At 35.4% G+C, this 27253-nt stretch overlaps 5 protein-coding genes across 7 annotated transcripts; all 5 read left to right on the forward strand.

Annotated features, from left to right (window-relative positions):
• The first annotated feature begins 2637 nt into the window (after window positions 1-2637).
• Window positions 2638-5223, forward strand: apoeb (apolipoprotein Eb). Its single transcript, XM_084385119.1, has 5 exons — window positions 2638-3015; window positions 3425-3494; window positions 3720-3873; window positions 4004-4291; window positions 4392-5223. Exons 2-5 carry the CDS (start codon window positions 3452-3454, stop codon window positions 4750-4752), a joined length of 846 nt encoding a protein of 281 aa, XP_084241245.1. The 5' UTR covers window positions 2638-3015; window positions 3425-3451; the 3' UTR covers window positions 4753-5223.
• A 5295-nt stretch (window positions 5224-10518) lies between these two features.
• Window positions 10519-12088, forward strand: apoc1 (apolipoprotein C-I). Its single transcript, XM_084385120.1, has 4 exons — window positions 10519-10644; window positions 11262-11330; window positions 11471-11609; window positions 11785-12088. The coding sequence occupies exons 2-4, from the start codon at window positions 11276-11278 to the stop codon at window positions 11843-11845; spliced, it is 255 nt and encodes an 84-aa protein (XP_084241246.1). The 5' UTR covers window positions 10519-10644; window positions 11262-11275; the 3' UTR covers window positions 11846-12088.
• A 1740-nt stretch (window positions 12089-13828) lies between these two features.
• On the forward strand, window positions 13829-15235 carry apoc4 (apolipoprotein C-IV). The gene is made up of 4 exons (XM_084385620.1): window positions 13829-14026; window positions 14147-14189; window positions 14325-14406; window positions 14500-15235. Exons 2-4 carry the CDS (start codon window positions 14147-14149, stop codon window positions 14681-14683), a joined length of 309 nt encoding a protein of 102 aa, XP_084241746.1. The 5' UTR covers window positions 13829-14026; the 3' UTR covers window positions 14684-15235.
• Window positions 15236-16469: 1234 nt separating this feature from the next.
• apoa2 (apolipoprotein A-II) lies at window positions 16470-18233 on the forward strand. Of its 2 annotated transcripts, none has more exons than XM_084385999.1 (4): window positions 16470-16720; window positions 17021-17057; window positions 17478-17706; window positions 17791-18233. In XM_084385999.1, exons 2-4 carry the CDS (start codon window positions 17021-17023, stop codon window positions 17948-17950), a joined length of 426 nt encoding a protein of 141 aa, XP_084242125.1. In that variant the 5' UTR covers window positions 16470-16720; the 3' UTR covers window positions 17951-18233. The 2 variants fall into 2 exon arrangements, with proteins under 2 accessions (XP_084242125.1, XP_084242126.1); XM_084386000.1 differs by having other exon boundaries at window positions 16656-16725.
• A 5307-nt stretch (window positions 18234-23540) lies between these two features.
• Window positions 23541-25039, forward strand: apoc2 (apolipoprotein C-II). Of its 2 annotated transcripts, none has more exons than XM_084435310.1 (4): window positions 23541-23669; window positions 24058-24120; window positions 24218-24377; window positions 24554-25039. In XM_084435310.1, the coding sequence occupies exons 2-4, from the start codon at window positions 24072-24074 to the stop codon at window positions 24648-24650; spliced, it is 306 nt and encodes a 101-aa protein (XP_084291436.1). In that variant the 5' UTR covers window positions 23541-23669; window positions 24058-24071; the 3' UTR covers window positions 24651-25039. The 2 variants fall into 2 exon arrangements, with proteins under 2 accessions (XP_084291436.1, XP_084291437.1); XM_084435311.1 differs by having other exon boundaries at window positions 23634-23669; window positions 24038-24120.
• Window positions 25040-27253: the final 2214 nt, after the last annotated feature.

Raw genomic sequence — 27253 nt, forward strand, 5'->3', positions numbered from 1 at the left:
GTTTGTGAATGTTTTCTGCATGTGTGCCTGGTTATTTGTACTTTAGCAGCACAAGATAACTGGTCCCATTTTATATTAAATGTAATGTAATAACATTTAAATGAATAATTTGATTGTGCAGATACATGTTTTTTTTTTTTTAAATACCTGCATGTGATTACAGCTGTAATTAATTTCTGTAATTACATCTATAATTGCACTAGTGACCCTTCTCTTACAAGGGTCATACCTAACTATACAAAAAAAAAACAGTCCCTTACCTATATCCCACCTTAATAGCAGCAAAAGTGTTTTGCAATACAACATGAACACAATCAGTACATTGTACTAAACAACTTTTTAAGTAGTTAAAGACATCTAATATAAAGTGTGACCAAATAACTTTTTGCACAGAGACAAGGGGGTTAAGACAGATTCAAATACAGATGACTGATTTCTCCGACACAAAGCAGCTGAGAGGCCTTTGACCTGGAATGCCTGAATGTTGAAAACAATGACTAATGTAGACAATCTTCCCCAATGACACAAGTGAGGACTTAATCACGAACCACAGAAAGCAAGAAAAGAGAAAAACATTAGAGTCACTGGAGTTCATCCACCGTCATTTTAGAGTGGGCATTTTTGTGCTGTTTGTGTTGCATAAACCCAGTCAGTGTATATCTGCATGAGTCATGGCTGTGATGAAGAATAGATGCTATCAGCACATAGACCCTCTCACACGGTACACTGGACCTAGCAGCCCCATTCTGCTAAATGATGAGTTGGCCGAGGTTACGTGCGTTCATTGCTTACTATTCACCCTTCACACATTTATCCAAAAACCACATGGGACATAAACAACCAAGTCCTTTCATGAGCTTATAATTAAATCATCAAGCTAAATTTATTTTTTGTTTGTTTTGAAAACAGGATAGTCATAATTTTTCAGCCACGTTTTCTCCAATTTCATTCTTCATTAGATGCAACACCAAATAATTAAATACTCACTCTGGGGAAACCACATGTCAAATACTTCATGAGGAAAATTCTGTCCAAAAAAAATAATAATAGTGTGTTCACTCCTCCTAATTGTAAACCCACGGAAAATGTTTTGTCCAACACTTGGCACCGATCTTCCCCTTATGAAAGAACTGTTATCAAAAACAGAAAAAAGAATTACAGAGGGAGCTCTGTTTGCAATGCTTTCATCATCTAACTAATCCATTAAGAGGGTAATACAAAAGCATGAGAAGGGTCTGAAGCAACCATAACAGTCATAAAAATTTCTTAATCTTGCCTTTTTTTTCTTTTGTAGTCAGTTAAAAATGTCTTTCTTGTATACACTGTCAGTCATTATAGTTTGCATGTCTTGCCCTATACTCTCTATTTCGAAAAATGGGAAGTATCTATTTTGATATAATGCATCAGCATTTTGGTGATAAAACAGACATTTGGTCAGTGTCAGTGATCATGTGGCACACTGCAACACAAAATAAACGTCATTGATCAAAACTATCTTACATTTACGGTAGTCCATTTAGCAGATTCTTTTACCGGCAGCATCATATGAAGTGTGACAACCTGATTCATCCTTAGGAGGCATAAACATCCAAGAACATTCAAATTGACCATAAAATAAAATAAAGTAGTTTTATAAGTGAGAGTTTATAAATATTTCAATAAAATAAAATAGAATCTATTCGCAGAAGGATCAGCAGTAGATTGAACGTACAGAGGAGCATAAATAATAGCGGAAGTCTGCATGTGCAGTGATCATACTGGGCCCTCTGTATACTAAAGCCATGTTTGTTTTCATCAGCTGCAGATAGAGCTGAGCCAGAAGAAGAGGACAAGTTGGGACAAGAGGCTAAAGATCACTGAATAGGTGGAATCAAATTGAGGGTGATAAGGCTTTCTTACGTTGTCACGAACAAAAAAAACATAATTACCTAAGGCTTTTTGGCCCGGAAAAAAAGATTAGTTTTACAAAAAAACACGATCATGTTGGGTGGTGTTATGTTCAGAATAGAACCGCTGAAACAAATATAGGGCTGTATACATTATATTAACTCTTTACAGAGAATACTAAGGAATGTCTTATCTTTTAAGATAAACACTATGCCATTCAGACGTGGAAGGGCATTGTGATCAAACGGGCTGCAATCAGCAGTAGTTTGAAATTTATGACATCACTTGCCTACATTACACCATAACATCATAAAATAACTAGCCTATATATTGTAACTAAAATTAAAAGGAAGGCAGATGTTATAAAGAAACATTTGTTTTTCCTTATATAAAATGTAGTCTACTGTTGTTGTTACTACCACCACCATTGCCGTTGCTCATATGAATGCTAATCCGAATGTGTGAAGTGAGCAATAGTATAGCCTATGGCCAATAGGTCTCTATAAAAATGCAAATAGGCTCATCCATGTTGATTTGCAGTAGGCTACGTACGAGCATCAATGTTGGCGCCTGCAAGAAAAGTGTACCTTTAGGCTCAATTGTCTCTTTAATCACGAGGAATGTGTCCATCATGGAATATTTACAGTTGTTTGACTTTATAAACTCCGTTTGAGGACAAAAACTTCGATTTTTATCCACGCAGCAATACTGAAACTAAATAATAAAATATTAATATTATTAAATACCTGTTATTATAAAGATTTTGCATTCAAGGTATGTACTGCCAACGGTATTCTTTTTAAATAGATCTGGATATTTAATAGAGGCTACACTAAATAAGGGACGCAAAGATGGTGTAATAAGCAGACCATACACGAGCAATTCCCGAACAAGATATAAAAAGGAAATGTGCCCTTAAAATTTTCAACAAAAATTGCGCAATATATCTCCACCTGGTTCGAAAAGATGCGGACTTCGACAGTCTGTGACGCGTGGGATGATGCGCGAGCGCCGAACAAAGGCGAAATCACGTGGCAGCGATTGTGAAGGCAGCGGGTGCGTCCCGGGACTGTATAAAAGACCTAACATTCCCACTCCGTCTACACGGAGGAAAATCACACTTCTCAGGTGAGTAGTGCTCGCTCTTCACTAATGAAGTAGGCTCAACAACTTTTTATCTAACCGTTTATATACAGGATAACCAGTTTGTCAGTAAAACTATTGCTTACTAAACTTCCAGTTAACGGTCACTGAGTATTGAACGCGTATCAGTGAAGCAAATCCTGCATGCATACTCGTATCTTCAGATGCGGTTTTGTTTTGTGTGCATTTTTAGAAGGAGCTTTTAAAGAATGCTGTTTGGATTCAAATTATTCAATAGCTTACATGATAATTAATAAGTTTAAAGTTCCAGTTTCCAAAGCTTATACTTTCTGTTGACAATGATCTGATTTGTTTCTCTTTAAAGATCTTTAAAAAAAATTGTGCCAGTGGTTTAAGATATTGATTTTTTTTTTCTGTGTTGATCTTTCCTCAGGAGTAACTTACTTGTCTGTCCATCAAAATGAGGTCTCTGGTGGTTATCTTTGCTCTGGCAGTTTTTACTGGTATGGGAAAATAAAATCTCCATTCACTCATGGTTTAGTTTTTCTATCTGTTTTGAATAGCAGTGCACAATTAAATGTTTTATAGGGCATCTTATCAACTACTACATCACATAATTTATAAATGTCATCTGCTAAGCTTTGTAATTACTGTAAATTATCTAGCTCTGTCATTTGTGAATAACTTAATATGGCATAAAGTTAACAGTCTCTTCACACCCCTTGTAGGCTGCCATGCTCGTAGCCTGTTCCAGGCTGATGCCCCTCAAGCCAGGTGGGAGGAGATGGTGGACCGCTTCTGGCAGCATGTGTCCGAACTCAACACACATGCTAATGGTGTGATGCTGAACCTCAAGGACTCCCAACTCAGTAGAGAGCTTGAGTAAGTTCAGCAGCCATTTTAACATCTATCTACAGCACCATCATACTCATCCTTACATGATCAAATAGCATATGTGCTGCTGAAGCATTGTATGTGACCAGTGTTTTTGGTTTGTTTGTTTGTTTTCCAGTACCCTAATTGTTGACACCATGACTGAGCTAGGCTCATACAGTGAAAATCTTCAAACCCAGCTGGCTCCATACACCTCTGACGCTGCTGGTCAGCTGACCAAAGACCTCCAGCTTCTGGCTGGCAAACTGCAAACTGACATGACCGATGCCAAGGAACGTTCCACTCAGTACATGCAAGAGCTGAAGACCATGGTGGAGCAGAACGCAGATGATGTGAAAGCCCGTGTCAACACATACACACGCAAACTAAAGAAACGCCTGAACAAGGACACAGAGGAGATCCGCACGTAAGTCTGGATGCTCTTTCAGGTGGTCTGAAAGAATTGCAAGTAATGAAAACATGGGTAATTTTTAAAGAGATTAAATCTTCACTTTCATTCCCTACAGCACTGTGGAAACCTACATGGGTGAGCTGCAGTCTCGTGTTTCCCAAAACGCTGATGCCGTGAAGGACCGTTTAGAGCCATACCTCACCCAGGCCCAGGATGGTGCCAGCCAGAAATTGGGTGCCATTAATGAGCTGATGAAGTCCCAGGCGCAGGAGATGAGCGAGCAGTTGGAGGTCCAGGCTGGAGCTCTGAAGGAGAAGCTGGAAAAGACCGCAGAGGAACTGCGCACCTCCCTAGAAGGCCGCATGGATGAGCTGACCAGCCTCCTCGCCCCCTACTCCGAGAAGATCCGTGAGCAGCTGCAGCTTGTCATTGACAAGATCAAGGAGGCCTCAGCAGCTCTTCCCACTCAAGCTTAAGAGCTCCACACTTATCTAGTGTTAACACCTAACAGAAACAAGAAGGGAGGTTTTGTGTTACTGAAATGTACTTTTTTCATTTTGTGAGAAGTTGTTAAGTGGTTAAGAACTGGACTAGACTGGACTAGCACTGTCCATTATTGGACAAAAGAATACCATGTACTCACCATGTTTACTTTCTCAGTATTAACCCACTGTCTGAGGATATACTTTCCATATTGTCTTTACAGTAGAGTCGTTTTAAGATCAATCAACTTGTCATGGAAGTTATCTAAGAGATTTTTTTCTAGTAAGTGGGGCCAACCTGGCACCATTCAAAATAAAATTCAAAAGTGCCTTCATCTGCTGAACTAAATCAGAATATATGCAAAGATAGCATTATTTTGCTCCTTTACTTCATGTTTGTGCACTCCTGTGCTTGAATTTGTTTGCAATAAATGTGTGTCCTACTACACAACTAGTTTCTCATTTGATTCTTGTCAAGTGTATATTTTTGTTCCCAGTTCCCACCAAACTCATTTTAACATCCCATACACTAGAAAACGAAATGAAACGAAAAAACACTTTTAAAGAAATTTTAACTTTTATTCAGCAAGGATGCATTAAATTGACCGAAGTGACAGTAAAGACATTTATAATTGTACAAAAATGTCTATTTCAAATAGATGCTGTTCTTAATGTTCATCAAAGAATCTTGAAAAAATAGATCACTTTTTCCACAAAAAATATTAAGCAACACAACCGTTGTTAACATTGATAATAAGAAGAAATGTTTCTTGAGCACCAAATCAGCATATTAGAATGATTTCTGAAGGATCATGACACTGAAGACTGGAGTAATAATGCTGAAAATTCCATCACAAATATAGATTACATTTTTTAAAATATATTAAAATAGAACCTACATTTATTTCACAATATTGCCGTTTTTACGGCAGCCTTGGTGAACATAAAACTGGAAGCTTGTTTCTGCCACAAAATAAAAAAGGCAATGGTGACTTTTTATCTCACAATTCTGACTTTATAATTCGCAATTCTGATTTTATAATTCGCTATTATTACTTTTTTTTCTCAGAAATTGTGAGATGTAAACTTGCAACTATTAGATAAAAAGTCTCAATTATCTTTTGAACGGTACCCCCCAAAAAAAAAAAAAAAAAGTAGTGCTGGGGGCAAAAGTATTTGTTTTGCAGTATATTTCTGGCCCATAATCTGAATTATCCTCTTAATAACAGGCTAAGAAATCAGTCTGGCTAAAACATGCACTGTCACACACAACTATTAATATAGGCCTAGGCCTGTAATAAAAGTCAGAGAACAACACATACATATATGGCCTTTTAATATAGGCCTAGGCATGTAATAAAAGTCAGAGAACAACACATACATATACTGCAAAAAGCAGTTAGCATTTAGCATGATCTCACATTTCAGTGTTTATATGTTTAGACTTGACTGCTCCACTTTTTAAACTTTGTATTCTATTCACCCCCTTATTCCCTCATTTTTACCTTCAGCTCACTGTCACGCATCTCCCTGCCGCCTCCTGCTTTTTCAATAGGACTTGTGTGGGCAAGATCAATCTACTGGTCACACCTTTCCTTCTCCAGTAATCGGAGATTTAAACCATTCCTCAGGCCTGGAGTTCAAGGAAAGGTCTTTTAATGTTGGATTTTTTAAATACATTTAAATACATTATTATCAATTAGGTCCAAATAAAACATTTTTTTTTCATATTGTGTGTGTGTGTGTGTGTAGACATGGGTTAAATAGTGAACACAACTCATAACACTCTAAAGACAAAGGTAAACTAGAATATATGGAATTTGGCAGGTCTAATCAGAAATTTTTTCGCTGTTGTTTATTTACAAGAAAAACACAACAAAACATTGTTATCGACTGGCCAAAACAGCTTACATGCACATTTTACTTTTCACAACGACTTGCATTGACAGGAACCTTTGTTTTACATTATCCTTTATGAAAAAACAACTTCCTGTCACCTTTTAAAAAGGATCCACCTTTTCTGTCTTTTCTAGTAAACTCTCTCCTCAAACTCTTGATGCACAGAACTTTTTACTCCCAGATCCATGTTTCTCAGCTTTGATTGTCTCATGATCAAAAGGTCTGTTCTCAAACCGCTATCCTGTTTCTCTCTCCTCTCTCTCCCTGTCTCTATCTCTCTCTCCTGCTGCTTTGAATCCCAAGAAAGACATGTTGAGATCTGTTGCCAAATTCCATTTATTTGCCTGCGGGACTGCAGCATAAAGGAACATGCTGTGCCCCTGGTTATGTTCACTGTCCTTGTTTTTCCTTTTTAATCTCTGCTATCTTGTACTCACATCTGGATAAGCAACACACACCACAACAACAAATGCATTGAGACTGCAAACAATGCACTACCAAACAAACAGTTTCATCTGTCTGGACGTACATTTTACCAGAAGATTCCACCTTTCATTTCACTCTCTCTCTCTCTTTTTATTTTATTTTATTATTTATATCATCATAGTTTCAGTCTTTGTAACCTACTTTTGTTATTGCTGTTATTTCTTAATTTGTTCAAGTCCGTGTAGCTAATAAAATACCAAAAAAAAGATAATACTAAGAAAGAAAATATTACATAACCAGGTTATTGAGCATCACTCCTGAAAAGATATGTCGTAATCCTGGTTACTCCCCGTTTTCCAAGGAAAAAGAGTCCCTTTCTTCACTATAGATGGATGGATTTGCTAGTTAGCTTATGGTGAAAGAGAAATACCGCAACATTCCTTTTCAGTAGCTGTCTCGATCTGAAGATTTGAGCTTTTAATCATGCAGCTGGTCCGGCAGAAAAAGAAAAGAAAAGACAAAAAATATGCAAAAGCTTTAGAAGCCCAGCCCAGGCCTGTTCCTGTATATTAGAAACACCTTAATATTTTTTTTTTTTATAAATAACAAAAAACAAAAATCAGGCTTGTACAATGTTTTTGAAGAGCTAACATTTCATGTCATTAGCAAGCAAAATCACATTGCAGTTTTATGCAATCTTTTACAAACAAAGAATTACTAACTCTGAAACACATCTTTTGTCTCAAAGGTCAAACAATGAACCTTAGATGGCACAGCATGTCTCCGACTATAGACACTAGGATGAGTCCTTCTATTCTCACATTAAATGAAAGTCTATGGTCCAACGAATATGTCAAACAAAGAAAAAGAAGTGGCAAATTATGCATGCATGCATGACAAGGAAAGCTGTAAGCAGTTAGCAGGATTGTCTGAATGGCTTTGGTCTAAAAGGTGCAGCAAATATTGCAGATAACTAACAAAAGAACCACTTTAAGTCCCCCTCACCCACCTAGACTATATGACTGATCAGATGTCAGCAGAGGTAACTGCAGATCACTGCTTCTTGGTGTGATCCCGCATAAACATTATGTCCTCATTTTCCACAGAGCTTCACTTCCCCTTTTTTGAGTCTAGACGCTTTCAACACTTTGCATGCTGCACTTGAGCACTTTGAACACTTTTCTCCGTCAGCATTTTCTACCACGATCGAGTCTTTTAATAGATGTACCATAGTACAAGAAAGCACGTTATTTTGCAAAAAAAAGAGAGAAAAAAAAAATTCAATAAAAGGGCAGAGATATTTTCTTGACCAAGAGAATAAAAAATACACAGTTCATTGGTCGTCGCTCATCAAGAACTGCTGAGTTTGTGTGTGTGTGTGTGTGTGTGTACCTGGTATTCCCAACGTTATGGGGACCAAACTTCCCTGTAAGGAAAGTAATACCAGTAAATTTTGACCTTATGGGGACAGTTTTTCAGGACAGATTTAAGATCAGTGGTGCAAGATTCTAACTCTTGGCTTGGGAACTTAAAATGTAAAAAATAATACTATTATAAATAAATGCTAACATATTAAGTGAAATTAATAATTTAAGATATTTTAATGTTTTTGAAAAAAGTCATTTATTTAATCAAAAATACAATAAAAACTGTAATAAAGGGGAAATATTAATACAATTAAATGGTTATATATTTATATAAAAAAAGTTCAATATTAACATACATAAAATATATGTTCTATTGTAATATATTTAACAAAATTATTACACTGCAGCAGTCATTACTCCAGTCTTCAGTGTCACGTGATCTTTCAGAAATGATTCTAATATTCATAAAGCATTTCTTATTATTGTAAATGTTGAAATATGATTTAATATTTTTGGAAACTGCAAACTGATAAATTTTTTTAAGGATTATTTGATTAATATAAAGTAAAAAATAACAGCATTTATGTTTTTTTCCAACCATTTGGACTTAACTGTCACTTTTGACTAATTGAATGCATCCCAAATAAAAGTATTTTCTATCAACAACAAAAAATCATACAAACCTAAATGGTTTTAATTTATGTACATGTGTCTATATTTTACAGTAAGTAAGTAAATAAATACATAAATAGATACATTTCCAGACCTGTAGCTTCATGAAAATTAAGTCAAACTTGGCACATAAGGTGATGTGTTTGGGCATTTAAGCACAGTATATGACATAAATACTCTATAGCATGGAACATGCATTACTTTATTTAATGCAATTAAGAAGGCTAGTGCATGACACTGGGTCAATAAAGTTGACTAGAGATCTAATCATCTTGCTGACCTAAAATCCAAAGGTGGTTTTAAAGTAGGCAATCCTGCATCTTTGTTATGCCATAGGTATGAAGCAAGGTTATGCAACTACACTGAGATAAACCACTTCAATTTACTTTAGTCCAAATTCAGTCTCTCAATCTCATGTTATGATGTGGCTAAATGGTTAAAGAGTTGTGGAGTAAATCAGTGTGTCCTTACATCAAACAACAAAGTTATGCGCCTCCAGATACAAAACACACTGTTAGAAGAAGTATGCTTTTAATTGCTGATAAACAACTAAGGCTAAGATTACAGTATTATCTTTGCTTTACAGTCAGGAAGAATCTCTTTACAGGTATGTTCAGACATCCAGCGTGTCCAGAAAGATACATCATCATATGGACAGTCATATTTTATTACCTTCTTAGGGTGAAAGGCATTGACAGCAAAGTGGATGGTGAAGGTATGCCATCTTAGCATGACGTGACATGCTATCTATTTTCATTTCCCAAATGTTGGCATTTTGCCTGCATAAATCTGCATGAATCTCTGGTTCAAGGCCTCCATATAGACACAAAGAAATGGTGCATTCTCTGTTACGGATATGAGGTTCCTCCAAGCATTAGTTCCAGTTTTAGCCACATACGATAGCATAGAGTGACCATTATTGACAGTACTGAAATCAAAGTAGGCCTAAACAAAACTGCTCTTAGCTACAATGGGAACTAAAGTTTTAGATCCTTTTTTTAAATCTTGTATATTCAATAAATAATGACTTTGCCAATGAAGCACAATACTATTTTAGGTAAATGTTATTTTTTGGCCATAAAAGTTTTGTGCAAAATGGGGCAGTAGACACTGAGGTTTGCTAGAGGAATTTGACTGAGGAAAGATTTATTGAATTTATAGTCCACAGACACTGTTGTTTGGACTTTCAGAAGAGTTTAGAAAGTATGTAAGTGTTGACAAGAGCATGTAAGCAATTGTAAAATCCCTTAACGTTGTACCATACAGTGACTGTGCACCAGAGTATAAAGAAAATGCCTACTGTTTTGTAACAAGATGTTAACTAAAGCCATTTAAGCCATGGCAAAACAGAAAGAAGAACAACAGAGATGTAGGCCTATGGGAAGAGTGAATGACCGCAGGAGGTCTTGATAGGTCAGAGGTGGCGTTATCACACTACGTCAGCTCAGTCCAGCTATAAAGGACCAAGCCATCGGTGGGTCATCACAATTTCAACCCCATTCTCTTGAGGACTACAAGCAAGGTATGACCATTTACATTAAATTTATTCTCGGGATAACTTTCCAAACTTTTAAACAGAGTTTCAGTGGAGCAATAGAACATACGTTCTTTTCTTACCTTAAGTAAATAGTATATTGGCGACATCTAGGCGTCATTGCTTGTCAGCATCTGTACATTCAGCAGCTACAGCTGAACAATTACAATGCTTTGAAAATATGAAAAAAACAAGCATTAGAATAAGCGCAAGAAGCATATTTTTTTTAATTATTTATTTAGTATTGTTTTGTATCTTCATTTGCATTGGTTTCCAAAAGCGAACGTCTTCGTGTAGGCTGTTCAGCACATACATTATCTTAACGGTTATTTGAACTCTTCTCGTTGAAGCAGATGGTTCTTTAAAATTGTAATATATAATTTTATAAAATATATTTCGCTTAAAACAGTTACGAAGTAGGCCTACCTAATAACAAACGAAAAAAAAAAAAAAAAAAACGTCTACGCACTGTTTGTGACAGTATAGGTTTACGTTCATTTGTGACGTATCCTATTAATCAAATATTTTTTTCTTAAATCGGTCGAGATGACCACTGTCCGTAATCGTTGGCTTTCTAAACTCGTTATATTTTCTGTGTGTTACAGAAAAGACTGAAAAGATGAAACTGTACCTGGCTGCAGCCGTGCTGATGCTTGTACTTGCTGTACACACAGGTAATTGTCCATCTGATTTTTAAGATAAAATATTCTCAAGACATATTAAACATCAGTTCTTAGTATATATATATAATGCTATTTCACATCAGTTCAAATGAGATTTATGCATTGACAACGTTTACCTGAAATTCAAACAGAGGCCCAGGATGAGCCCACACTGGAGCAGCGTTTCGCCACTTTCCAGACCCAGGTGAAGGAGATTGCAGAGGACCTGACAGAGAAGACCAAGACCACCTTTCAACAGTTGGATCAGAGCGAGTTTGCTACTAAAACCAAGTAAGATCATTATAATTCATAACTTTTTTCTTTTTTTTTCAACTTTACATGTTATATTTGTTTATAAAAAGCATTATTAAAATGGTCATGTTGTAGGCCTATTTGTACTGGTATAGAAGCTGCTTCACATTTCTGTGGCTTTTTCTAACATGAATTTGTGTTTTTGTCTTGGCAGGAGCTGGTTTAGTGAGCAGTTTGAGAAGATGAAGCAGAAGATGTCTGAAACCTTCCAATAAAATAAAAATCTCTGGAACCCTGCAATGACTTTGTCATATGTGATATCACCCCCACCCTGTTGTGCCAACTGGTGCATTTGTTATAGTTTAAAACGACTTCAAACTGTGATGATCTGCTTGTCATTTGTGTAATCTGTAAAGTGTCTTACAATTTTGTGGGATGCTGTTAAATATTACGGAAAAATTTGAAATATAAAAATTCATTCTGAATTTTTTTCAAAACAATAAACAGTGAAAAAAGAACCAGTTTGTGTTTGTTTCATTTGAAATGTGCTCATATTAACAATGACATTTAATTATTTTGAATACATATATTTTTTATATATTTGTATCAACCTACATAACAGGAATATGCTACATTATTTTATAAATCAGTTTTAGTAGTTTAGTCAGTTATTTTGTAAAAGCAGATAAACTGATAAAGAGCAATATAAAGGCACACACTAACTATAAATGATGCCATAGCATCAATATAACACCAATCAATAAAGGGCCAATCAATACTATATAAACCAGTATGCAAAGTTGCAAATCATAGGTCAAGGGGCTTCTAGCATCAGACCACATCAGGTTAAAGTCACTGTTTGTCCTCAGTTAATGATCATTACATTCCCATGATTAGTATCAACCCATGCAGTTCACCAGTCAAGAGGACTGACTAACTGACCGCTTTTCTTTGAATTACATCCCACTATTGAATTTCTCTGGCCTAAATGCAACAAATGTAAACTTGTTTTTCTGTTCAGTACCTCAAAGGATCAAGGTTGAAACATCCTCCATATGTGCTAACAGTCATTGAAAAACTGTCAGCTGGTACAGGAATCATGCTTATCATGGTTCGAATTACGTGGGAGCCAGTGGGAGCTGAGCTCCCATAGAGAGAGGTTGAGCTCCCATGAAAGCAGTAAAATTATACAGCTGTGGGGGTCTCTAAAAATCATCAGCAACATTATTTTAAATTACAAATAAAGCAATTTTTCCTTCAGACTACCGTAGAAATTTATGGTGAAATTACAAAACAAAATGCACACAAACGTGTCCTTGCCTGATAAACAACCACTGATAAACATAATCGGTTTTGATAAAAATAAAATAAAAAAAAACCTATACAAGTGCGGATTAGAACCCAGAACCTCTGATACGCTTGGCAAAAGTTCTGCCACTAGACCACTTAACCACACACTTAGAATTGTCAGATCTACTCATTTATTCACGTGAAAATTCTCACCACTAACAACATATGTTAGACCTCATTAAACAACAAATTAAACCAAATGTACTATTTAAACTGAATTGTGTTAGCAACGCTTTTTTATTAAACATTTTTTTTATTATTTACATTAGTAAGCTACACTGCGCCTGCTCATAGGTTACTTTTTTTTTTCTTTTTTTTTAAAGAGACCCCCACAAAGATGAAATCATAATTCGAACCCTGATGCTTATATAATAATCTAATATTTATAGACCTTTTGTGGAAGGTTTGCTGTGCATCTACACTCAACAGGAATATATACCAAAAAGCTACCAATATACTATTGTTTAAATATAAATTATTGTAACAATATACAGTATATATGTAGTTGTTACCAGATGAGTTGAAGGTTGAAGGTTGAACAGCATGAAGGTTGCTGTATGCGTTGCTAAACCAAAAAACGTCATGCTGTTGAACTGATCTGATACTGCATATTATTCTCCATATCTTTCTTGCATTTCCTTTGGCCAAAACCAGTTAAAATATCGTAAGATTAATGGAGAAAGTCAAATGGCTCAGGGCCATATGGACCCCGACCCCACCTTCAAGTGAACACCCCACAAATGAAACACGGGAAATATGTAACATATAATTGTGATTTTTATTTATTTACTTACATTTATATATTATTTGTATATATATATATATATATAAGTTTATAAATATACAATTGTACCCCAAACTCCACAAAGGCTTGTTTTTGCTAAGTAAACAGCAGACAGTGCCTACTCAGAACTGGTGTGATCTGTTTATCTGAATTGATACAAATACAGCATTGCTGGAGCAAGTTAGCACTCTCCAAAGAAAACACTGAACCAAAGACAACCTCATCGCAAAACCCTCAGAAAAACAACAGTGCGTCTGGCAAACAGTTCTTCTGAAGAAAAAAATATTACATCTACTTCTCCAGTTCTACATTAACTCTAAAGGTACATATGTACTATATATGTTTAAGTTTTACTTGTTACCACCATACTGTAATAATGTATATGTAAGCTATTCCAAATCTATTATTACCAATTGATGAACTCAACTGATTGATCTGCCAGATGTCCAGATTGGTGCTCTTTATTCTGGTGGTGATGTTGCAAGGTCTGTCTATGCATGTATATATTTTATTTATCGCTGCTTTTGATATAAAAGAGTAAAGATATATAGATTTAAAAATCAATGGAAATATCTATCATGCAACTTATTTTTTCATCTGTAAATCTATGGCCCCCCTAGTGTGTTTGACATTGTCCAACCCGTTGCCTTCTGCTGCTCCAGACAATGCTGGACTTCTTGGAAGAGCACAGCAGGTGTACAGGTACAGCTAATACAAATGATTTATTCACTGCTAAAATTTAGTATGGACATGTTGTTTTACTTCTGTGTTTGTTTGTGTGTCTGACTGATACAGGGACACAAAGACTAAAGTTCTAAATGTTGGCAGCACAGTTTCTGCTTTCGCTGGCATGTTCTATGAGGACCATCTCAAATCTGCAGCTGACTCTTACATGGAGTGGGCTAAAGATGGTGCAAGTTCCTTTTGGGAGAGACTGAAAATAAAAATCCCCACCTTCAGATCAACCCAAGATAAATAAGCAGAACAGACCTTTAGGGAACAAAAAGACTCCCGATCAAACCTTAAGCTTTAAGTATACTGATATTGTGGAATTAATGCACTGAATCATGCCACCAATGTAGTCATTCCATTGCAATAATGCAAACATGACGTAATGTAAAAAGTGCAACTAAACTGTAAGAATGTTTCCTTTTAACACCTAATTAATAAAAGTGCTGGATAATATCACAGAACAAAGATATTGTGGAATCTTTGAATGAGAAACAGTGGATGGAGTAGGAAATAGGAAAAGAATTAAAGAAGAAAATGAGAGACAAAAATGCTACATGAATAGAATATGAATAATGATATTTAATCTAATTAAAAAAATGTAAAAGAAGGAGAAAAAAGGTCCACGGGTTTTAGATTAGACACGTTATGTTCCAAAGTGGAAAGTTCACTGGGTCTGATTTTGTCAATTTGGCATGTTGAAAGCTTTTCACAACCTTTGGACAGCCTTTGCTCAACCCTTAGTTTATGTACATTAAAGTCAAGAATATTGATTCTGGCACTCATGCAAAAAAAAAAGAAATCGCTGTCCAAGCACAATCAGTAAATTTAGTTCTGAATAGGTTAAGAAAATGTGTAAGAAAATGAGAAATGTTTATTTGAATGTCTAAAAACTAAAAATGTAGAAATATTTAGCCTTTCAGATTGCCTACAGACTTCTGTGTTGAGAAGTATATTCACATATTTAATATATTAATATGTATTTCTTTTTATTAAAAAAAAGCCATGTGCAATTTATGATTGCAACTGTTACAAAAATGTCTCTTTTGTCTCTTATTTGTGTTCATGCAACTCAACAGAGCATGGTGCTAGCAACGGCAAGATTTTGGGTTTAAACCCCGGGGAAATACGAACTAATAAAATGTGTACTTTACAGGCAGGACTTTTTGAAACTGGGATAGGGTCACCTAAGAGGGGGTCAATGGAAAACCAGTGAAATATTTTAGGACTCCTAAAACAACAGTATTGAGAAAAGCGCTATACAAATACATTTAAATTGAACTGAAATGTTTCTATAGGTTTATACATCTCACAACATCTAATAATGGGTTGAAATATAATGGGTAGAGATATTTACCAACAAATGATAAAAAAAAATATCTGGAAAATTTGTTGGGATATATACCAACAAATGATCAAAAATGATCTGGAAAATATTTACTTTTTTTTTTTATTAACCATATTTCAACCTTTCTTTTCTTTTAGAGCTTTTCTTTTCTTTCTTTTCTTTTCTTTTTGCATTGCTTTTCTTTTCTTCTTCTTTTGAAGCTGCTTGTATAAAAGTGCCTGCTAAGTGTATACATTTATCCTTAATGTATCTTTAAACACTCACATCAACGTTTATAAGAGGTCGCTATAGGTCGTTATAAAGAGGTTTCTAGCGGGTCAATGGAAAACCAGTGTAATATTTTAGGTCTCCCAAAACTATAATAACAGTATTGTGAAAGGCGCCATGCAAATAAATTTGAATTGAACTGAAATGTTTCTCTCTAGGTTCATACATCTAACATCACTCTAATAATGGAAGGATATCGTTAATTAAAAAAAGTATATATATATATATATATATATATAAAGCTTTGCTTTTCTTTCTTTTTTTTTTTTTTTTGCATTGCTTTGCTTTCGAAGCTGCTTTGTATAAAATTACCTGTGTATGAATATATCCTTAAGAAACACTCAGAGCACATAAATGTCTTTAATTAGTGATTTCATAAGTATAGTCTCATGCCTTATTAATACACATACAGGGAACAGTGGACTTTGAGTGGACAAACCATGGTGTACATGTTTGCCCGAACAGTAAGTCCACCCGCGTGGGTGTGTATACATGCAGCATGAGTGTGTGATTGATTGTGAGTTATTCAGTGTGTGTGTGTGTGATGACGTTTGTTTGGTCAAGCGGTCAGGCAGATATAGGGATGGACGGCAGACAATATAACTGCAGACTCAGCTGGTGCAGTTGACTCCAGTCCTTTATTTCTCTCTACAGGAATCTAACTAGCACAAGGTAAAGTGAGTCTTCACTATGATGCTCTTATTTATACATGCATTCATGCATTAACATGGGGATAAACTAATTACAATGCCTCATTATTTTTAAAAGAATTTAAATGCATCTCTCTTTTTTGCTGCAAATGCAAAACAATGCATATTGCATTATAAACATATTTTCTTGACTGTTTATACGTTTGAATTTTTGGTTTGTGCATGTTTTAAATACATGTAAGAGTTAAACTTTAAGAGAAAACTGGTGATATTCAAATATATTCCAAGCATATCTTGTCTAAATTTCTGTCTCCTCTCCTAGATGAAGCTGACATTTGCTCTCATCCTTGCACTCCAAGGTAAAAACTAGTTCTTAAAAATTGGATCTCTTTGTTAACTGGTGCACAACTGTACAAAAGAAAGATACTTTAGAACAGAGGGCCTGTTCATTTCGATTTGCCCATCCAAATTATGACCCTAATGGAAGTTTTAAGCAGATTTAATTCAAACAAGAAGTAAAATAAGTCACAAGTCTATTTACATTTAGTATTGTATAAATACATGTTACCTGTAAGTGGCATCTCAGCATGTAGACATGTTTCGATGAACAGCAGTTTACCAGGTGCACATAATCGTTACATTATCATCACATTATCTGGTCCAAATTCTGTTTTCACACATAATAACCAGAAATGATTCAATGAATGTGGGTAAGCATGCTGTTTTAGGTGCACAGTGCTCTTTTATATTATTCTCAAGGTCTTTTCTTCCTCTTGTAGTGTCGGTGTGTGTCTGGGCACAGGAATGGCCCGAGCCTGACAAGGAGTTAGTTGAGAAATATGAGGGACTGAAGGCAGTTTTCTTTAAGAGGCTTGTCACTGCTTGGGAAAAGGTTAAACACTCAGCTCAGCCAATGCTAGAGAGCTCACCAACAGGAGGAAGAGCCCAGGAGATTTATGATGAACTTAAGAAAAGCCCAAGAGTGGAAAGCGCCGTCAAAATTGTCAGGTGAGGGCTGCCTCAAACTTGTCAAATGGCTCTTACAGCATCATGTGACGAAACTGTGAGTAAATCCATGTGTGCTTCTTCCAGCGGTCTGGCCGGTGAGCTGGAGCCTGTGGTGGACAAAGCTCGCTTGGCTCTTCTCGGTGCTTATGGCCATTACCTCCGTCCCTACATTGGCGAACACCTGGACAAAGCAATCACCAGCATCAAGCCAGTGCTGGATACCGTCCTGCCTCAAGAGGCTTAGAGTCCACTGCTCATCAAACACTGACTTCAACCAAGCAAACATGCATTTTCACTGCTTTAATAATAGATCCAAATCTGAAACGATCTGACAGCTGTGTGTCCAGCACAGTCAACATGTCAGTACAGTTTATTTGCATCTATATACTGTATCTGTGTATTTGATACTGTTCTGTTTAGTGCAGAGAAAAAAATAACATCCGGTCATGTGATTTTGTATGCCTCATAAAGAAACAAGATTTGAAATTCATTTGAAATAAATAAAAAAAAACTCTGGAAAATGCAAACCCTGGTTTTGGATGTGATTAACTACTGTAGCACAAAACTAAAACATAGGTATATTAATGTAAACATGATGTATTTATTTTAAAACCTGAAAGGTCAATTTTCACACATGCACTGCACACTTGTGTAATGACCACTGATAAGGTCCACAGTCCCACTCTGACATGAACATAAGAATCAGACTCTAGAAGAAATGTGTTATTTGACAGAATAGAAATTAGCAACTACTGTATACTCGACTCATTCTGTCCATCACTGATAAAAAGCTATTTTCATACAATTTTCACCTTTAGCTTTTGGATTATAGAAATTTAGTGTCAACTAATAAAAATAATAATAATAATACAATCATGCTCAAAAGTTTACATACATCTAGCAGAATCTGCAAAATGTTAATTTTAACAAAATAAGGGGGATCATACAAAATGCATGTTACTGTCCTGATCAAGATATTTTACATACAATGACAAGACATAAAATAGATGAATTTATATAAATGACTCCGATTCTTAATAGTGTATTATTACCTGGATGATCCATGACTGTTTTTTGTTTGTTTTGTGATGGTTGTTCTTGAGTCCCTTGTTTGTCCTGAGCAGTTAAACTGCCCAATGCTCTTCAGAAAAATCCTTCAGGTCCTGCAAATTCTTCAGTTTTCCAGGAAATTTTGCACATTTAATATCTTCCCACACTGAGGACAATTGAGGGACTCAAACACAACTATTTAAAAAGGTTAATTCACTGATGCTCCAGAAGGAAACACAATGCATTAAGAGATTTTGAAAATCAAGGTAAATTGTACTGTTGCTTTTACTGTTGTACTGTTGCTTCCGAAGGGCAGTACTAAAAAAAAAAAAAAAAAAAAATATTTGGGACATCTTCATCCTGCTTTGCTCGATCACAAGTTCAGTATGGAGTACCACAAGACTCAGTACTAGGACCGTTGCTGTTCACTCTGTACATGCTACCCTTGGGAGATATCATTAGGAAGCATGGGATTAGTTTTCACTGTTATGCCGATGATATATCAATGACAACATTCAGCTCTATATCTCTTCGCAGCCAAGAAATTAACGGAATGCATAGCTGATATAAAAATTTGGAAGACTAGTAATTTCCTTTTACTTAATTCTAAAAAAAAAAAAAAAAAAATGATTGGACAAAAAACCTCTGCATGTACTAACCTAGAATACTGTCTAACAATTGATGGCTGCTCTGTCAAGTCTTTGTCGTCGGTTAGGAACCGGGTGTGCTCTTTGATACCAATCTTTAGTTTGAAAGCCATGTTTCTAGCATCTGTAAAACCACATTCTTCCATCTTAAAAAAATATCTAGATTATGACATATGCTTTCAATGAAAAATGCGGAACAGCTAGTTTGTGCGTTCATGACCTCAAGGCTAGATTATTGTAATGCTCTTATGGGTGGTTGCCCTGCCCGCATAATAAACAAACTACAGCTGGTCCAAAACGCAGCAGCTAGAGTTCTTACTAGAACCAGGAAGTATGACCATTTTAGCCCGGTTTTATCAACACTGCATTGGCTCCCTATTAAACATCGTATAAATTTGAAAATATTGCGGATTACTTACAAAGTACTAAATAGTTTAGCTCCCCAGTACTTGAGCGAGCTCTTAACGCATTATAGTCCTGCACGTCTATTGGGATATCAAAACTCCAGCCAGTTGATAATACCTAGAATATCAAAATTGACTGCTGGCGGTAGATCCTTTTCCTATTTAGCACCTAAACTCTGGAACAGTCTTCCTAACATTGTCCAGGAAGCAGACACACTCTGACAGTTTAAATCTAGACTAAAAACACACCTTTTTAACCTGGAATACACATAGAAAATTATACATTCCTATTATTCAAATCAGTTAAATGATTAAGAGACTTTTTCCACCTTTGGCTTGGCTTGCTTAGTTGGGGAAATTCAATTTAACATTTAATTTAATATTCAACAATAAAATCAATTTGCCTGCATTGACACTATTATACAAGAACTGAGCTGGACGAGGACATCAGGGTTTACTCCAGAGTGGCTATATATATATATATAAATGTTCTAAATGAATAACTTTTTAAAACAAAAATGAAACACCACTGAACTTACTTAAGCTGGACTGTGACGCTATTTTCTTCTGGAAACAAACTTTTTTGCGTTATTTTCCTGTTATCTCTGTTAAGCTGCTTTGAAACAATCTGTATTGTAAAAAGCGCTATATAAATAAATGTGACTTGACTTGACTAGACTTTGCTGAAAAACTAAAGAATTTGCAGGACCAGAAGCATTTTTCTGATGAACATTGGGCATTAACTGCTCAGGACAAACAAGGGACTCAAGAACAACCATCAAAAAAAAAAAAAAAAAAAAAACACATACAAAAAAAAAAAAAAAAAAAACCAGTCGGACAATCCAGGTAATGACACACAGGATTGCAACAGTATTAAGAATCAAGGGTATGTAAACTTTTGAATGGGGTCATTTGTATAAATTCAGCTTTTTTTTTTTTTTTTGTGGACTATAAGTAAACATTTTTAATGTACAATATCGTATTCAGGACAGTACTAAAACAAATCACATGCATTTTGTATGATCCATCTTATTGTTTTTTGAATAATTAACATTTTGCAGATATGTAAAAGTTTAAGCATGACTGCATTACTGACTTGCATTACTATTATATTTGCTCATACTTTGTGTAGAAACCCTTAATGATGACCAATAAACCTGGAAGCATAACTTGTCCTGTGTTTGTACTACCAACATAAACAATGTGCTCTATAGAAATGCGCCTGATAAATGTTTATCTTCATTGGATACAGTCTTTCATAGTGCACTAAGATTTGTGACTGGATGTAAAGCATCAACACATCATTGTACTTTGTATAAAATGACAAAATGGCCTTCATTATCAATGAGGAGGCACATTCATTGGCTTATGTTTATTTATAAGTCTATGTTGGATATGCTCCCTTCTTATCTTTGCACTTATATGTCTCGTAGCAACTGTTCCTACAATTTGCGTTCTGGTAATTTGTATTTGTTGTCTGTACCTATGGTCCGTACAGAGTTTGGTAAGAAGGCCTTTAGTTATGCAGCCCCTTCCACATGGAACACATTGCAGATTGATTTGAAGTTGCAAAATTTGATTTCTTTTGGTCAATTTAAACATTACATGAAATCTTTGGAAATAGATGCTATAAATTGCTGTCACTGCTTTTAACATGTATTTTATTGTCTTGTATTGTCTTTTATTGTCTTTATTGTCTTGTAACCTATGATTGAATATGCTATACAGGACTCCCTTGTAAAAGAGACTGTGTCTCAATGGGACTTTTCCTGTTTAAATAAAGGTTATATATATATATATATATTTTTAAGTAGTCTTATGCTGATTGTTTATGTATGTGTGTTTGTTGTTTATATTTGTTACTGTGCGCTGTCAATACACTGTCATCTTGGCCAGGTCTCTCTTGGAAAAGAGGTTTTAAATCTCAATGAGATAACCTGGTTAAATAAAGGTTAAATAAAAAAAATAAAAAAATAAATGTCTGAAATTGTGCAACTTATTGAGGAGAGGTGTGATATTGTGATGGGACAGGATTTTCACCTGATGATAAAATAGAAGAAAAAATATTTAGGATCAGAGACTAAAAGACAGTCTAAAATGTCAGAGACTTAAGACAGTCAGCAACCACCCAGAAAACTCATGCAACCGTCAAACAATGTCTTAGCAACCATACAGAACACCTAGCAGTCTAGTGTGTCAATGTTAACCCCTTTAACCCCAATGTGGAATATGATTTTTATTTTTATTTTTTTTACTATAGTTTTTAGTACACAAATTAATCTTTGGATATGTGTTAAGACTGTGAAAACACAGATTTATCTTTTTCAGTGTATTTTTTTTTTTTTTTTGTAATTTAACCATTTCAACTAAATTATTACACCTTTTGCGTCCGGGTCAATTTTGACCCAGAAGTAAACTGGGGCTTTACACATGAAATTATGCTGTTTTTTTTTTTTTTTTTTTTTTTTTTTACATCTATTAGTTAGATTAGACTACACACACACACACACACACACACACACACACACACACACACACACACACACACAATTCCAGAATTAAAATAAAATGACTTAAATTAATGTCTGTAGATCAAAATTTCATGGATCAAATAATCTAAATTTGAAAAAGCTCTGCTGCCACCTATTGATGAAAATTAATTTTTCATCTTAAAGTTTATGCAAGTAAGATTAATGTATTTTGCTTGAAAACATTTCAGAGTAATATTGATGCTGTTTTGTTTTGATTTGTTAGAAAAAGAACATGTAGTTTTCTTGCATTACACTGGCTTTTTCTGTAGTTCTTGTAAAATTGTACATTTCAAAGATTTAAAAAAATTTGTAATCAATAATGAGAGTGTAAATGTAGTAATAGCATGGTAAAAACATGGCAACATTCAAAACTTAAAACATTGGTTTTAGTTGAAAAATATTACATTTTTATATAAGCTTACTTTTTTGGGAATGCAACAGGTGTATACAGCATTAAATGCATTACAAGGGTTAAGGTGGCTATCTGACCAACTGAAGCTTTGCCTTTCTTTAATGTAATAATGCCCCCAAGTGTGCAACAAGAGTGTTTTTTCGGTGTCAGTCAAAACTGAAGCTCCCAATGGTAACCACCTGCTGAGGTTCATGACTTGGCATATTGCATAACACATGCATTCATCCCCCCTAAAAGTTCATAGAAACCTCACTGTGATTTCTCACTTTTCATATCTTTCCATGTTGCTCAAGAATATCATAACATTTCCACAGCATGATATTATACAACCATGTTTGGGAGGAAATTGATTTCACAAACTCGAAAACATCCCACCTTGATTCCAAATACAAACACACTTTTACACAAATAACCTGAAGTAGCCTTAACAGGCTGACGTGTCTATGGTGAAACAGACTTAGGACTTAGACTGGAAACGTGTTGAAGTTCAATTACGCAAGACAAGAGCCTGTGAGCATTTATCTGTCTGCTGGTGGATGGGACACATTATAAAAGATGCTATCGTAGCGTATTATCATAATAAAAGAGTTTAGGTATGAGCTTTCCTTATTCTTAAATGTCAGACTGTTGATCAAAGCCAGCACGTTATAATGTGATCAGTCAGTTTGTCTCTTTATGTGAAGAGCCATATCTTTTTAACAAAGTAATCTCATTTTAGTCTATCTTATCTAACAACAAACCCCAGCAAAAAGCACAGCTCTACATAAACACACATACACACTCACAAAGCATTTATCTGAGACGGTTGCACTTTGGCACCTGGGTTATCAGGTCAATAAATCTGCAACCATATATATAAGATAGGCCAAAGAGTGTTTGCCTCTAACCCATCTGACACACTTTCCGCAGAAGAGAAACTGTGAGTACAGCCATATTTTCCCTCTTGTATTAATTAAAGGGCATTATAAAAATGTTCAGATAATAGGACAGATTTTTGCACATTTTATGATGCTTGACTCTTTAGCACCTATGAATAGCACCCATAGCACCTTGCAAAAAAAAAATTTGAAGTAAGAGTAAAGTAAAATAAATGAAAATGAATTGTTTATATCCTACTAAAACTGCCTTGTAATGTTCAGCAACACAAGACACAATCTAGTGTAACAGAATATATATGCTTTTTATAGCTTATTGATGACTTAATTGAGTTTGTCACAAGGGATAAAATACTGCCCTCTTGTGGTCATATTTATATTTTCATTCTTGTGCTGTCATTATCTGAACCAGTGCTTTACTGAATCCCTCAGACATACCTGGCATTATGAACAAGCTTCTGGCGATCACAGTGCTCATTGCTTTCCTTGCTCTGGGTGCGTACACACACAGTTAGATTATTATTATGTCCCCATTGCTGATAATAGTGTAAAATGACAATGAAACATTGGGCAAACTTCCCTCCCCCTGCAGGAGCGGAGAGCTTCCGTGTGCCCAGGCAGGCAGAGGAGGAGGAGAAGGGAACCATTGCCACTGTGGTGGACAGCCTGAAGTCATACTACGACCAGGGCGTTGGCACTGCCAGCGGCTATTTAGAGAGCATCAAGGGCTACAAGCTGGAAGAGAAAGCCAAGTAAGTCCAATTTTATATGTTACCCTAGTCCGTACTCACAAAGGTTCCCTTTATCAACTCCTCCGGGCTTTTAGACAGTTACATGGTCAATAAAGAGTTTTTAATGTTCACAACACCCTGATCATGATGACTCATTATCCATTTTGTTCTGACATTTTCTTTCCTCCCTCATCAAGAAACCTGTATGACGAGACAGTTCGTGCCGTCAGCACCTACGCCGGCATCTTCAACGACCAGGTGTACCACATTTTGTACCCTCAAGACGGCTCTTAAGTTACATAGTATCAGACCTCAACACCGCTCCATCTGTTTCTGGTCCTGAGTCTGTCACTACGCTGGAATCACAATTACATGCATCCCGCAAGAAGAAGACGGCACAGTCTGGGGTGAAAACATGACTTTTGAACTCTTATCTCCCAATGGCCAGTTACCTCTGTCCTGTCAATATACTGCAAAAGCACCCTGACACACATCAGTGGAAGAGTATGATGTGAAGTAAAATCAGGTATAATGCTCAACCACATGCTGTTTTTGGATGAAGATCAGAGATTCTACGCTACTGACTGTTACCTGGTCACCTCTAACATGCTTCTAGGTTAAAACAATCATCGACTGTTTCATTGTACTCTTTATAGATTAAATAAATCCTTGTATGATATCAACTTTTAGTGGTTCTGTGTCCATGAGCATTAACACATTGCAATAAAACTCCACAATTGTAGAAAAACAAGCCATTCTCTTTGCCTGTGGGCCTTTGCGTAAGTAATACCAAACAGATCGAAAATATGAACACTCTAATTACCAATCATTTAGAAGCATAAGTGCAACAAAATTAGCAAGTTTGCACACTGCAATGAAGAATTACTGTAATTGGATTAGTTTCCATGGCATCTGCAAAGTCTTTTTAGAGGGATCAAAGGATGCAACTGTTTACATTAGGCCTTATGACGGAATGCAAACTCTCTCACTGGAGACTGGTTGATCAGTTAAGCAAAATTTGTCATGACTGACTAGAATCAAGGAATTTTAATATAATGAGCTTTATAAATCAAATAACCTTTTAGCAGCATAAGATGATCCCCTTCGTTTAATAATTAAAAGATGTAAATATTACACAAAATAAGTCTATCCATCAGACATTGCTGAAACTGATACGCTATAACATATAATTATCATGCAGCATTAGATGATTTTTTTCAGCCATTAATGCTGGCAATGAAACAACAAAACCTTCCTCGAGTAGCCATATCTGTGAAAAAAAAAAGGTTCCAAGACTGAGAATTATTTTTATTTATTTACTTTACAGACTGTTTTATCACATTTAACAAGATATTCACGTCTATATAAGCACGTCTATACAATACCGTTCAAAAGTTTGGGGCTAGATTGTTTAATATATGTTTTTGAGACTTTTGAAATGTATTTGATCCACATCAAGGCTGCATTTGTTTGATCAACAATACTGTAAACCAGTAATAATGTGAAATATTATCACTATTTTATTTTTAAAATGTAATTTATTCCTGTGATGACAAAGCTGAATTTTAACATCATTACTCCATGATCCTTCAGAAACCATTCTAATATGCTGATTGTTGAATACAATTGTGCTACTTTAATATTTTTGTCGATAATCATTTCTACTTATCAGCATCATTACAATCGTTTGGACTGACTGAAAGATGTAATACCTGCATAACACTACAGTTACATATCTGACCACACACCGGTTGTGGTTTCAGGCAGAAGATTATCAGGGAATAACAACTTAAATTTCAGTCTGCTCTTAGAAGAGTTGGAATGTAGTGATTGAGTTCAATAATTTAGTCCTTTTTGGAGATTGACGTGGTCATTATGATCACTGTATGGTTCAAGAGCTGTTTGGAAAAAGAAAAAAAGAAAGAACAACATGAGGAAGAGTAAGTAATATTTCTTTATGTTTCACCCCAAATGAACACTATAACCCTAGTCATGCTCTCTATACAGACTGATTTTAGGTTTAAATATTTATAAATCAGCAGGTTTGCACAAACAGAGCTAGTGGCAGAGAGAAAAGGGTCGGCCGTGGCACACAGCAGGCTGTACTTTGCTCCAGGGCAACAGCTGAATTCAGACGAAAAGCTTTCTGAAAAGAATTCAAAACAACAACCTTGTTTAACCACCTGCCACATCGAAAATTCAATAAACTGTCATCTATACTTTCTGCTGAGAATTGATTGATTTCAGATCTCCATTCACAATTATAATGTCAAAATACAAGCATGTTATTGATCTAATTCTGTTGATGATATTCCTAAATCTGTTTAAATAATATTGTAAACTGTTTATAGACATGTGAGTTTTACACGTAATGTGAAATTCATTGACTAAGCCTGATAAGAAAAACAAATGTGAATGTACTCTGATAATATTGTGCAACAGTGACAATCAATTATTAACTGATGTTACTTACCATCTTGTTGGCAAAACTATCGCCTGGCCTTCACATAGCCTAAAAAAGGGTGAAAAAGTTAACGATCATGTCGATTTGCACTATTTAATCATCTCTTTTGACATGTTATTTATTTATTCATTCATTATTTATATTGATATTAAGATAATAAATATATTGTACTGGGACTTCCCAATTAAAAAATATATCTGGCACATTAACTTTTAAAATAGATTTATTTTTCTTGCCATTCACAATTAGATATAGTAATATGGCAAATACAAGTAGTAAACACACACCCATTGGGTTTTAATGTTTTATGTTTTGGGTTTACACATTTTGACCCTTTAAAGTAGGATTTACCAGGACAGACAGACAGACAGAGACACACACACACACACACACACACACACATTCTTACATCTATCTTTATGAGGACATTCAT

Source organism: Rutilus rutilus, assembly GCF_951802725.1.
Source record: "Rutilus rutilus genome assembly, chromosome: 17".
Classification (NCBI taxonomy): Eukaryota; Metazoa; Chordata; class Actinopteri; order Cypriniformes; family Leuciscidae; genus Rutilus; species Rutilus rutilus.

Excerpts from the sequence above, each read along its gene's own strand:
- apoeb (XM_084385119.1), top strand. The coding sequence starts at position 3,452 with ATGAGGTCTCTGGTGGTTATCTTTGCTCTGGCAGTTTTTACTG. Across the intron at positions 3,495-3,719 it reads TGCTCTGGCAGTTTTTACTG|GCTGCCATGCTCGTAGCCTG; the intron begins GTATGGGAAAAT and ends CACCCCTTGTAG. Across the intron at positions 4,292-4,391 it reads GACACAGAGGAGATCCGCAC|CACTGTGGAAACCTACATGG; the intron begins GTAAGTCTGGAT and ends CATTCCCTACAG.
- apoc1 (XM_084385120.1), top strand. The coding sequence starts at position 11,276 with ATGAAACTGTACCTGGCTGCAGCCGTGCTGATGCTTGTACTTGCTGTA. Across the intron at positions 11,331-11,470 it reads TGTACTTGCTGTACACACAG|AGGCCCAGGATGAGCCCACA; the intron begins GTAATTGTCCAT and ends AAATTCAAACAG. Across the intron at positions 11,610-11,784 it reads GAGTTTGCTACTAAAACCAA|GAGCTGGTTTAGTGAGCAGT; the intron begins GTAAGATCATTA and ends TTGTCTTGGCAG.
- apoc4 (XM_084385620.1), top strand. The coding sequence starts at position 14,147 with ATGTCCAGATTGGTGCTCTTTATTCTGGTGGTGATGTTGCAAG. Across the intron at positions 14,190-14,324 it reads TCTGGTGGTGATGTTGCAAG|TGTGTTTGACATTGTCCAAC; the intron begins GTCTGTCTATGC and ends TGGCCCCCCTAG. Across the intron at positions 14,407-14,499 it reads AGAGCACAGCAGGTGTACAG|GGACACAAAGACTAAAGTTC; the intron begins GTACAGCTAATA and ends TGACTGATACAG.
- apoa2 (XM_084385999.1), top strand. The coding sequence starts at position 17,021 with ATGAAGCTGACATTTGCTCTCATCCTTGCACTCCAAG. Across the intron at positions 17,058-17,477 it reads TCTCATCCTTGCACTCCAAG|TGTCGGTGTGTGTCTGGGCA; the intron begins GTAAAAACTAGT and ends TTCCTCTTGTAG. Across the intron at positions 17,707-17,790 it reads AGCGCCGTCAAAATTGTCAG|CGGTCTGGCCGGTGAGCTGG; the intron begins GTGAGGGCTGCC and ends TGCTTCTTCCAG.
- apoc2 (XM_084435310.1), top strand. The coding sequence starts at position 24,072 with ATGAACAAGCTTCTGGCGATCACAGTGCTCATTGCTTTCCTTGCTCTG. Across the intron at positions 24,121-24,217 it reads CATTGCTTTCCTTGCTCTGG|GAGCGGAGAGCTTCCGTGTG; the intron begins GTGCGTACACAC and ends CTCCCCCTGCAG. Across the intron at positions 24,378-24,553 it reads AAGCTGGAAGAGAAAGCCAA|AAACCTGTATGACGAGACAG; the intron begins GTAAGTCCAATT and ends TCCCTCATCAAG.